The 13,132-nt window shown below is 39.5% G+C and overlaps 2 protein-coding genes across 3 annotated transcripts in view; both read right to left on the bottom strand.

Moving 5' to 3' along the window:
* The window catches only part of fndc5b (fibronectin type III domain containing 5b), a 40,735-nt gene that overhangs the window by 3,028 nt on the left and 24,575 nt on the right, over positions 1-13,132 (bottom strand). The window contains exons 5-6 of one of the 2 annotated variants that reach the window (XR_014274256.1): positions 9,533-9,725; positions 5,767-6,117 (exon numbers count right to left, since the gene is read on the bottom strand). Coding sequence is in view for 1 of the 2 variants with exons in the window: in XM_082522037.1 (XP_082378163.1) it covers positions 9,586-9,725 (140 nt within the window). In the remaining variant the exon portion in view is untranslated. Of the gene's footprint in view, positions 1-5,766; positions 6,118-9,449; positions 9,726-13,132 lie in introns of those variants that run through there. The other variant, XM_082522037.1, reaches the window with a different exon arrangement.
* Positions 10,131-12,910, bottom strand: LOC309698287 (E3 SUMO-protein ligase ZBED1-like). Its single transcript, XM_082520628.1, has 2 exons — positions 11,094-12,910; positions 10,131-10,930 (listed from the first exon to the last, which is right to left on the bottom strand). The coding sequence occupies exons 1-2, from the start codon at positions 12,158-12,160 to the stop codon at positions 10,255-10,257; spliced, it is 1,743 nt and encodes a 580-aa protein (XP_082376754.1). The 5' UTR covers positions 12,161-12,910; the 3' UTR covers positions 10,131-10,254.

Consider the following 13,132-nt stretch of genomic DNA (forward strand, 5'->3'; position numbering starts at 1 on the left):
GGGCACCAACTTAATTATTGATGACTTTAGAGAGGATTCACCTGCGTTAGCCTGGTTTGTTCAACATAGAAAGCAGTGTGCTGACTGGAATATGGCCCAACACTGTCTTGGGATCTTGAAAACAAGGTGACTGGACTTCTTCAGTTCTAAAACCAATCATTAGTTTAGCTTAACCCGTTGAACCCTAGTGCCCCTGATACCAGGGTCAGAGGGTTTCACAGGCTGTGCCACTAGGTCTGTCATTTAGATATAGACATGTATGACATCAGAATCTCAGCTAAACGCTCACAAAATCATTTTGATTACCACCAATCAGTTTAAACAAGAAACAATTAAAGAGCAGGTAAATAACTTCTGCGAAAGATGTTAACACAAAGCGCAGATTCCTCCGTTCACATGACGGCATGTACACGGACAAACAATGTTTTACTTCAGCAGAATCAATCTTTCCACAGAATGTCTTAGAGAAAATATTAGAATAATAGAGAGGTCTACAAGCATGGTCAGGAATATCCTTCCTGTCCTCTTTTTTGCAGTTTTAGCAGACCTTTTAAAAAAGATGTCAAATGGGAAACAAGAGGGCTTTTTAAAAATACTTCCAGATTTGCTGACTGAAACCTTTCTCTGCTTTCCTCTTTGTCCACATGTGCAGACAGAGCAACAACAGCAAGTCTAACACAAGTTTCTAAAAGACCAGCTACACTGCTCTTTGAAAAAGCCTGACATTCACTTCCCTGGAGTCTATTTTGTTTGACATGCTTGTTCTTTAATTCTGCTGTGCTCTACAGTGCTGGTCATGGTGCCCTACTTCTGTCATCGCCTCAAGTATCATATGCTCCCCAAAATCACCAGTCTTCTCTTTGAATGTTTGCCTTTGTACCACTTAATTTCGTTTCTTTAATGTCAGACAGTTTGTCCCTATACTCTACTAAATTATTATTCATTCGAAGTAATTTCTTAAATCCCTCTGCTCTGTAGACACGCTTGTTTTACATCAATATAGTTTAAGAAACTGATATGTGAACGAATTTGTTGATTTTTTTTATCTTCATCCCACATTAAAGAGTAACCAATGTTTCAATGCTTTCTGTGATCAAAAGTGTAAAGCCTAATGCCTCAGTATCACAGGCATATAAATTAAACACCAAAGATCAGCAAAGACGAGATTTTATAGCTGCTGTTAAATTACTTTTGTGGATTTTTCCTTCTTTCATTTGGAACACCTTTCCAATGTGCATTCAATAAACCTTTCCTCTGTTGAGCTACACTTGTCTTCCCTGTACAACCATTTGATATTATTGTTAATTATTTTGAACCATTCTGCAAATTTAGATGACAACGGTTTCTCATTCAAGAGTGACCAGTTCACTGGATTCTAACCAGTGGCTGCTGAGTTTGGCTCCTGAAAAACAGCGAATGCTAGCATACAACATTTGCTATAGCTATCAAGCTAATGAAGCTAAAGTTAGCTCCAATTAAAACCTTGCCTTGAAGGCTATAGTATTACCAACTTAGTGACTTTGTCGCTATATTTAGTGAGTTTTCAGACCCCATTAGCGACATTTTTTCTAAAAAGCAACTAGCAACAAATCTGGCGACTTTTGCTGGCGTTATTAGGAAGACTAATGACGATTTTTTGACGTGAAAGCACGTATCGATCTTACTCTCAACAAGCAGTGGGTGCTGCCGTGGGCACCGTGCCTTTGGCAGCAGGTAGTCCTCATACAGGAGTCACCCCCATCTGCTGTCAGAGCAGGACATGTTCACCCCTACACGTCCAAACTGCAAATGAATCACACATGAGCGAAGCCGCTGCTCTCGCCATGACTGTAATGCAGTCAGTTCTTCTTTAACTGTTACTTTTTGTGGATCACAAAACTACTTAAAAACACACACACAAAAGAAGTAACTCTGCCAGAGTCACTTTTGACTGGTCCCAAGCCTGGATAAAGGAGGAGGGTTGGATTTGGGACATTAAAAAAACAATAATTGCTAAAAGAAATTTAATTTGTAGTTCTAAATATATTCTAAATGTATTTAGGATGTTTTTTTTGTTTTTTTTTTTACTAATTTTATGTCTCTTCCACGATGTTATTTCTCTCTCCTATGGCTCAGTTACAATTACATGAGCATGACCAATTATGCAATTAGGCGATGATGTCATTTAGCGACTTCTAGCAACTTTTAGGACCACCAGTAGCAATTTTCCTTACTGAGGAGTTGGCAACACTGGCTATATGCCTATACTGTTTTCATGCCTAAAGACTTGTGGTTTTCAGAGGACTGGTCTGGTATATACTAGAAGTTATATAGTATTAATAAAGAAATATTAAAGGCCTTACTATTACATTCAAACCATTCTCACATCAAAAGACAAAAAGGCTTTAAGGATAAAGACTAACCAATGTGCTTGGTACGTTTAGCGACTGGTGCTGTTCACTCAAATCCAATAAAGAGTGCAGGCTAGCTAATTAGCAACTATGAAATGCTAGCATCCACAATGTCAGAAATGCTGCATAAACACAATGCTGGTTTAGAATAGGACTGTCTAGTTAGCTAGTTAACCAGACATGCTAACAGTTATTAGAGTAAATACATTTTTTTGTTTGTTTGTTTTAGAAAAGCCCCAAACTGTGTAAAAAGTGCTTCTTAAGCTATACTTAAATGTGCTTATCAGTGAAAAATTCCTCTACTTATCTTATTTTTCCCTTTCCTCAAGAGTTCTCCTTCACTGAATCTCTCATTTTCTTCCTCCCTTTAGTCTATTTTTTTTTCACTTGTTTACCAGGTAAAGTGTCCATCTCAGCCAGTCTGAGACAAAAAGGTGATAAATGGGCAGAAGAGCAAGCGAGGGATAGGCAGTGGGCCGGCGCCGAATGAATGAGAGAGAGCAGAGCTGATGCCAAGAGGGAGAAGGCAGCTAACGGGAGCCTGAAAGTGGATATAATGAGAATCAGGGGAGAGGAAAGAAGAGCGAGGACGAGACTGGTGAAGGGTAGAAACAAGGAAGGGTGATGTGATATATGAGGAAAAGAGTATTGTGACAGAGGGATTGAAAGTGAGGGTGAAGTCATAAATGGGGGAGAATGTAGGTGGATAAAGGTGGCTGGGGACAGAGGAAGAAAAAAGAAAGGCCGATAAAGTAGGGAGAGGGTGAAAAATGGATGGCAGGGCGAGGCCTTGTCAGAATTGATTTTGATGAGAACGCAAAGCCCTGCTCTCTCTCAGCACGCGGCAGTATTTAAATCGTATATGTGCGTATACGTGCTCCTTTTTAGCAGCCATCTCAACCAGCGAGGCATTCAGACATTCACTCATTATCTCTAATAAGGATGCAACTCTGCTGAGTTCAGCTTCGCAGCATTTTTCTGTCGACTTTTTGAGGGAACTCAACTAGAGAGCATCGGTGTAAAGGGGCTGCTGTCCAATATATTTGTGCAGATAATACAATATAATTCAACAGGAAACTTTAAAATAAAAAGAAGCCTTTATCTTTAGCCAGATGATGTGTTTCGCTCCTTCTTCTGTATCCCTTGGAATAGTAACACTATGAAAATGTACACTGGATTTCTCATTTATTAATATTGTATCCACATCTGCTTAAAAGCTTAGGTAGCAAATTATGATTTCCCTTGACTTCAAATATAATCTCCATTTGTTTTTGCTTTTGAGAATTAGCTTCTTCTTATTTTACATATATATGTTTTTGTCTGCAAATCCCGAGAAAAGACTAAAACCAACAATCTGTTCGCTAATCTGCCCGCAGCGCTCACTTTTCATCCATCTGCTCCGACTGAAGACATAAACCTTTAGAACTGCCATAAACACATCTACTTTCTGTTTTTAAACATGGAACATCTGGGCAATTATGATTTTTTTTACCCACAAATGTTGCCTAATCAGGAATTAGCAGATTATATATTTTGGGGACTACTTTCAGCTGCTGTTAAGTACACACTGGTGGTAAATGGACTGGTACTTATATAGCAGTGGTCCCCAACCCCTGGGCCACGGACTGGTAATAGTCTGTGAGGCGTTTCGTAATGGGCCACGAGAGTTGAGGCTCAGGTGTGAAATTGATTGTTTTCAGGGTTTTTATCAGTTTTTATCGATATTTTTTATCGTCTTTATCATTAATTCGGTTTCCCTGGGTCTTTTCCAGTGTGTTATGAATAGGGTTATTCATACCCTACGCAAAAAAGGTTGGCGACTGCTATTAAATAGCGCTCTTTTAACTCTGACATCGGTTGTAACCGCAAGCCTCATTCACCCAGTGACTCTTTTTTCTAGATCTTGTTAGACAAGTCTTAGACAAGTGCCTTCATCTAACATTCACGCACACGATGGATGCATATTGCCCAATGTTACTTCAACACACAGACACAGGAATAAACCACCAACCTTCTGATTGGTAGATGACCCGCTCTACCTCCTGAGCCACACCCTCCCCAAAGCTAATTATAAAAGGCTATGGTTAGACATACTTTGTAGCAGGACTAATTGATTGTTGATTTTGGTCTTTTTTTAATGATTTTTTTTTACATGTTAATTAACTCCTTCCTGCATAAAATACCCTGCTGGAATCTTGAGTCGAGGCGGTTGGATCCACCCACTTATACTAGTGTGATACGATCAATACTTTGATTCCGTCATCTAAGTTCAATATGGAGCCCAATAACTTTTTTGGGAAATAAAAAAAAATACTTTAAACACACACTATGAAAAGTGTCTTCCCTTTTTTGTGTTGACTGTCATGTCTATTTTATTCATATCCTATAGCCCATTTTAACAGCAGAAGTTGACCCACGGTGCTTTAGAGACAGGCACATTTACACTCCAGATCTCCAAAAAATTCATTTTGAAAATACATGAAAAGCTGAAGGTTGTGTTTCGTTGTGTTAACTAATTATTACGGAAAGTAAAAATTATGATGATTTAGTGTTTAAAATTTGCAAATTAACGATTCATCTCATAAATCCTGACACACTGCTCTGCCCTACATAAGCTGCCTTCATAGGTCAAGAGTAGCAGTATTAGTATTGGTAATACCTGTTATGTATTAATTGGTATCGGATCAATACAAAAACTTAATCCTTCCGTCGTTGGGCCACATAAAACTGATTAGTTTGGTTGTTACATTAGACATGAATATGAATTTGAACTGTTCAACTGTCAAGAGTATTAAAGATAATGACACATGTTTAAGTTGTATTTTTAGTTATTGTAACAACTGAAAAATACACTTAGTAGCACATAGATTATATCACTATCCAGGTTTTCAGTCATCGTCAGTCAATCAAAGTGGTAACAAATTGGCTGCAACTGTGCACATGCATGGTTTTTCACGTTGTCCTGATCTTTTATCCCCAAATTAACAAGCTGGACTTAAGAGTCCCTTTAAGCGAGAAGGAAAACTCCTAAATCTAACCTTAAAAACAAATAACTGTGCGTTTTTTAATACTTCCGACCCAACAATATAATCATTCCATAATCAGGACTGGGATTGTAAGGGCTAAAACAATCACGACAGGAGAAGCACCAAACAGCAATGTGCTTATCATTGAGACATTGACACAGAGAGACAGGGAGAGAGATGAGCTGCTACACAGAGGGCTGTTATAAAGACAGAAAGGAGGTGATGCAGATGGACAGACATAGAAAAAGAGAAAGTCTTTAGCTTGTTTTGTTGTGTGCCGACTGGTTCCTGGACCAGCTATTCGTGTGTGGCAGTCTGCACTTCTGCCATCTCTGACCGATGATACAAACCTGAAGCTGACATTCATGTTTAATGATCCACTCCTGGGATTGGATGCCACCGATGTGGAGTAACTGGAACATACGGGTTAAGCAGTTCTCGTCAAGAAGAGCTTGACCGACAGCCATTTAATATCTCGTGTCTGCATCAGCCGCGATCCATTTTTGGGTTGCTACAAAAGTGAAAGGAGTTTTATCATCTGGTGTTTCCTCTTTCACTGTTTTGCAGCTTTTCATTTTGCAAGTTCACATTTGTGCCTGTTGTAGCTGCAGAGCTCTCCATTGTGTCAAGAAGAGTTTCTGTAATGGATTATCTGTTCTTGAGTATATTTTCTGAGAATGGCTTTCCGTTGGTTTCAGGATCTGAAAGAAACAGAGTCATTTTACTTAAACACCAAAAGGCTGAAGATTAGTCTGGATGATGTTTGTTTTGTGCCATTTTCAAAATGTACTTTCTTGTGTGGATAATTGCACTCAAAATTTGCTTTTTGCTCGCTTGCAATATGACCCAAGTCACCAATTAGTTAATGAGTTTATGGTCTTAATCACTAGTTTTGGATTTTGCTGAATAGAGCACGATCTTGTTTTTTTTAAATAACTGTCCCCATAACCACTAAAAAAGCAGGGTATGAGTTTAGAGTAAGCCTGTGTTTTTTACTGACAAGTCGCCAACTGATAAAAGTCCAGTATGGCCTTGTCTCTCAGTCAGACCACAGCAAAAGCGTGTCGATGGCTTCATAAAGCAGCCTTGCTTCTTAGTGATTGACAGTGATGGGAATAATAACAAGTAACGGTGTTACTAACAGCATTAATTTTATCAGTAACGAGTAATCTAACTAATTACTATTTCTATTGTTATAACGCTGTTACCGTTACTAACAAGAAAATGCGGTGCGGTCGCGTTACTATTTTCCAACAAACAGACGGCTGAAGCTGTGTTCAGCTTACCGCATCTTAAGTAGCTGTCTACGTAAGTAATCTGGGCGCAACAGCTTTAAGCAGCTGCGCGCGCTCCCGCGGACGGTAATCACTTTTTGGCACAACACCTGGAGCTAAAGGGGCAAAACAATCACATGAGTGCTGCTGTTTCGCTGAGGAAGAATAAAGTAGTCGTGGTAAGCCAATTACATGACCACTTAAAGACAAAGCAACAACAAACAGTTTTTAAATTGTGCTGATAAACCAGAGTCATGATAAACAATATATACGCAGGGTTTTTTCCTCAATAATTTCGTCACATTTACTGTTTAAGTACAGTGCTAACAAGCACTCTCTGCTTATGAGCAAAAAAACAAGAAACAAAACAAAACAAAAAACAGCCCATTCGTGTTGGTGGAACGGGCATGGTTCCTGATTGGCACCATGTTGACCAATCAAAAGATGATATGGTAACATGACATTTGGTTGTTTAGGAAGAGGTGGAAGTTTTAGGAGTGAGAGAGAGAGAGAGAGAGAGAGATAGAAAGCAGAAAAAGAGATTTGTAACGTTTAGCGTTTTTGTAGTGTGTAGTTAATGTGTTGTCTTGTGTAGTTAGTGTGTAGTGTTGTGGATAGTTTTGCGTTGTGTGTCACAACAATGACGCGACTGCTGAATGAAAACAAGAGGCGTGATACACCTGCTGCTGTCAGGCCTGCAAGTATCAGGCTGTGATGTTCTCCTTTATAGGGGACAGAGAAAATGAGTTTTTTGGAGTGGCACAAATAATTTGTGTGGCATCTTATTTAATGCAGAACAGCTGATTGTTATGTAAATAGTTTGAAATGGTTATTTAAAGAAGGGGTAAAAGGTAAATAGCTGCAAATAACTTTGTTGTTTGCAAAACTTCTCCACATGATTTTTAAAATTGACAATTTATATTTGCATTTAAAGTTATGAAAGGGTGGAGTGCCCACTCCGGGTCGGGGATGAGTTTCTGCCCCAAGTGGAGGAGTTCAAGTATCTCGGGGTCTTGTTCGCGAGTGATGGGAGAAGGGAGCCGGAGATCGACAGACGGATCAGGGCTGCAGCTGCAGTAATGCAGAGGATGAGGATGGATGGATGGATGGAAGTTATGAAATATGATTCAATAAACATGTTTGTTGTTGTTACGATAGAACATATAACTTTTTCTACTCGGATTTTATGTTTTTTTTGTCTGATTTTAGAACAATTGTGTTAATACAGTATGTCAAAATGAAAACATGACTGTAAATTCAGACACGTGAGGTTGTGCTGAAAAGAATGATGCCAAGCAAGGCAAAGTAAATAGTTTTTAAAGGTGAAATGTGGAGGGAAAATCAAAAGTAGTTAAAAATGGCCAATTACACCCTGCACCCCAGAGGGTTACATTTTTTTCTAAAGTAACGCATTAGTTACTTTTCAAGTAATTGATTACTTTTAGAATCGTGCAACTCAGTTACTAACTCAGTTACTTTTTTGAAGAAGTAACTAGTAACTATAATTAATTACTTTTTCAAAGTAACTTGCCCAACATTGGTGATTGATGTCACTAGAGCCTGAAGGATATGGGATTTGCAAGACCGATAACAACACCAATATTTGGTGATTTTAAAAGCCCAATATTATTATATATTGGCTATTTTTTTCCTTTCAGACACATAAAACATAAACAACTTTTTAAAAAATTATAATGCGTTGTTCTATTTTTACTAATTTACGTCGTTCTTGACTCTGATCAGGTTAGTTGGTTGTTGTTTGTGGCTTTCCAAACAGCCGACAGGGAAGTTGCAGAGCTCCCTTTAGCGGACAAGCTATGCAACATCACTCATAAAATGATCAAAGGCTGTTTCTACTTTTCCGATTTTTTTTTAAAATGAACTTTTCTCTGATGCAAAAAGAATAAATTATTACATTTTTTACTGGACCTTCTCTTACCAAAGACCTGAAGACAAAGTGCTCTGCTATTGGAATTATTAGCTGAAAATGAGTTGCTGCACATCTGCCTTCATCTGATATGTTTTACCTTACCAAAGCAAGCAGCTGCAACAGATTCATATAACTAAAAAAAATGTAAGGTTACATTTTCCAGTATGTTTATAAACCACTCTATCTTATTCTTTGCTCATACTGAGGCTGATAGCTTGTGGCTAGCAAATTTTGAATAGCTTAGCTTTAGCTTTCACATTTTCTCTGTTTGCTCATTGAAAACGATCCATGTTCATCTGGGTAAAGGTGATTTTAAGTGTCTCTTTAGGTTTGTTGTTCCAAAGGTTTGTTTCAACTGATTGACCGTTCGCTAATATCAGCTTCCTGATAACTCAGTCAGGATCTACCTGCTGCAGTGACTACATCCATCTTTACATACCATCTACGCCCACAACCAAAATAAAACACAATGATACAATGACACATCAGCAAAGGGGATCAATAAATGGTCAGTCAAAGAGAAAACATTGATATCGTAACTTAATTAAGGTTGCTGCCTCAAAAAGACATAAATGCATCATAAAAACACAATAAGACGGGTATTTCTGAGGTATGTAATAATATATATAATAATATAATGTGTGTATGTGTTAGTCCCCATAGGGAAATAGTTCTTCTGCATTTAACCCATTCACCCAGTGAAGCAGTGGGCAGCCACCAATGCAGCGCCCGGGGAGCAGTGTGTAGGGACGGTACCTTGCTCAGGGGTACCTCGGGGTAGCCATTCAGTGGAGTTGAACCCCCGACCTTCCGATCATGGGGCCACCACTCTACCTACTGAGCTATCCCTGAGGTATGACGTACGATGGGATCGTTTGCAGATAATAGTAAAAAAAAATTCTAGTCTCTCACCTGTCCTGAGGTTTAAGGAGTTGGTTATTGCAGAAGGTGACGCAGGGCTGATCTTAGACATTGCTTCGCAGTAACCCCCCCTGCGGGTGCTCTGGGGTACTGCACTCTGAGGAGTTCTTGGCTTTGTCCTTGTTGTTGTTGGGCTCGTTATCCTTAATGATGTCATACTGACGACAAAACAGGGCGATCACACCTGAGAGACAAATGTACATCGTAATTTTCTGGTAAAATAATAGCAGTAACATTTATATGATTTTATACCTTACGTGTGTGTGTGTGTGTGTGTGTATATATATATATATATATATTAGTGCTGTCAATAGATTAAAAAAAATAACTAACTAATCTCACAATTTTCTGTTATTAATTGCGATTAATCTCAATTACTTTATTAATAGCCTGGCTCCAATTACATTTTTTCATTCTTTATATTTTAAGATTGTAACAGACATTTATGCAACACAATGAAGTAAATGCAGAATAAACACAAAGAATGTATGCTGAAATTCAAAGAGAATTTTAATGGTTTTCATCAATCTTTAACACAGTGAAAACTTACATAAAACCTTTAAGTCCATCAACAGTGACTGAACCCAGGCCTACAGGTTAAAGTGAATATCATAACAATAAAGGGTGCACAAAACTCAGTATTTAAAACACAAAAAGACACGGCTGAAAACCCAGAATGTTGAACATTTTTCACTTCAAAGGAGCAATCTGGATTAGTCCTTCTTTGCACTCAGCCAGTTACTGAGGCAGACTATTCTGTTTACATTGTCTGATGACAAAGAAGCACGCTTCTTTTGAATGATGTGACCTGAGAGTGAGAATAATCTCTCACAAGGCACTGTGGTTGCAGGGGTTGACAGGTACTTGCGTGCAATAGGTGCCAGCCTGGCATGTGCTCCTTCTCTCTTTAACCACCACTGTAGTGGACACTCTCCTATGTCAATTTTGGGCTCTGCTTTGTACAGATTCAGACAGCAGTCTATAGCATCTTCCTCTTCCTCTGTATCTGAATCAGGAGAACCCAGCAAGCAGATGGACATCTTGCTCTTCTTTGGTGAGGGTTCCTCTGTTGTCTGAGCAGATGGTTGGTGTGCATCCGTCTCTGACATCAGAAGGTCATGTACTGATGCCCACACCTCTCTTCTTTCATCTTTGGAAAGGCATTTAAGGTCTTTAAACCTGGGATCAAGGGCAGTAGCGATCTTCAGCCATGTGAGATTGCTGCTGTCCCTCCGCTGAGCTAGGTCTGTGGTAAAAATCTTCTTAAACCTCAAAACGTAGACTGGGTCATCATCTGAGGGCTCCATAATCCTGAACAAATGACACAAGGCTGGCAACACCATGGAACAAGAGACATACCGCTCTCCTCCCAGCAGTTCGGTAACATATCTGCAATAGAAAGATCAAGTCTGTATTTTTCTATTAATCACACAGAGACAAACATAAATACCACATATGAAAATACACAGAGAGGTGGAGGTGGAGAACATACTTGAAAACAAAGCTAGAATGCAAAGATAGACACACAATCATGAGAAACAAAATGATTTACCTGCAAGGTTCCAGTAGTTCCTCCAGCTTTTGCAGTCTGTCAAGCTCCTGGTCAGTCAACATAGTCACCTTGCTGTTTTGTTGAGTCAGGATGGTGGTCAGCCCAAATTTGTTTCTCTGGATCCGCTTGATCATCTCTAGGGTGGAGTTCCATCTTGTTGGAACGTCCTGAACAAGCGGTTCTGTTTGATGTCCATGTGCAGCTTGCTGTGCCTTTAATTCCTGAGCGTTTGCTGGACTATGCTTAAAATGTCCAACAATCTTGCGACATTTGGCCAGAGCCCTTTCAAATGCGCTGTCATTAAGAGAAACTGTGACCGTTCTTTGCAGAATGTGGGCCATGCAGGGCATGTGTTCAAATGGAAGTAGTCTGGCGGCTGCAACCATGTTACGAGCACTGTCGGTGCCAAGCGTGGTTACCTTGTCCTTGATTTTCCATTCGTTTGCAACATTCAGAAAATGGTCAGCACACGCCTCAGCATAGTGTCTCTCTTCAGTTTTACTCACTGTTAGTGCAAACGATTGCATAGTCCAGTCGTTATCAATAAAATGCGCCATGACCCCCAAGTAATTATCGTTGTTCACCGAAGTCCAGTGGTCTCCGGTGAGAGCGACATTCCTTACTTGCACAAGCTTGCTGGACTGCTGAGCCCTCTGGTCCCCATACAAAGTGTGCAGTCTCGACACAATGGTTCCTCTCGAGGGCAGATTGTAACACACATCTCCTGATGCAGCACGAATGACTTCTCTCAGTCCATCATCTTCTACTATGCTAACTGGTCGGCAGTTTTTAGCTATCCAAACAACCAAGGAATTGGTTACCTTTTCTCTCACATTTTTTGTTATTCGTCCACAAGCACCATACTCCTGAAGCGTAGACTGGCGAGGTCCCGTAGAGGTGGATTCAGTTGGGTGTTTTGCTCTCAGGTGATACGCCAGTGATGAACTGCTTCTGTGGTACTTGAATTCAGCTTTGCAAATTGTGCATATTACTCTCGTTTTGTCCAACAAGCCATCAGGCAACTTCTTAAAGAGAAACTTTCCACCCAAAAGTCCGCCCTCGTCCATGCTTGCGTGTGTTAGCTAGTGTTAGCTAGATAGTAGCATGGTGTCACTTCTTCTTCTAATCATTTCTGTCAGGCCAAACGCCAGCATAGCACACTGTTGCCCCCTCCTCCAGAGGTGCTCATGAATTTAAAGGTCTTAGATTACAGGAAATTAATAAAAAAACAAAATCAGCGTTAAATTTTTTTAATGCATTAAACATTTCGCGTTGATCTTAACAATTAACGCGATAATTTTGACAGCACTAATATATATATATATTTAGTATCTATACATAACCAAATCTAATTTTTCATACACTTAACAAAGTTTATGAACATAGTTAAATATAACCCAAATTTGGAGGGAGAAAAACCCAAAACATTAGCAACAAGAGAAAGCAAAACTGGATCTGGATGAAAGGAGGAGATGCTGTGGGACTGAGGGAGATCACTTTACACATTTTGTTTGCCAAAAATTATTGAGTGGCAGTGCGATCTCATAATTCAAATCATATTTTTGTAATAAAAAAAAACCCCACTGCTGCTTTATATGGATGCCACAAAGTCTTAGGCAGGTGGGTGCATGTAAAATCATAACTCCATGAAGTTCTCTGCCTTTTCCATAAGAGGTTTAAAATGCACTGCAATGAAATGTTCTGCATACTTAGGGGAGCGTCCCATGGGTCTGCTATACTTTAGTGGCAGAAGACGCTAATAACAGCACTAGGAAGCTGTAGGCTACGGCGCCTCTCGTGCTTACCACATTCAGAGAGGCATGAACACCAGGCAATCATTTCTAAATGTGAATCTGGATGTTAACCAGAAAGGTGCAAAGAGCAGAAAAAAATACATTACTCTGTGTGTTGCCTGATTTCTTGTCCAAGAACATCCTCCTTCCAATCAATCCAGCATGGTATTATTTCATGCTTTTCCACACTTGCTTCTCGCCATAATAGATGAAATTAATCTGAAAGAGCTACAGCTTTTTATTTTT

Source organism: Aulonocara stuartgranti, assembly GCF_965226115.1.
Source record: "Aulonocara stuartgranti genome assembly, chromosome: 22".
In the NCBI taxonomy this organism is placed as follows: Eukaryota; Metazoa; Chordata; class Actinopteri; order Cichliformes; family Cichlidae; genus Aulonocara; species Aulonocara stuartgranti.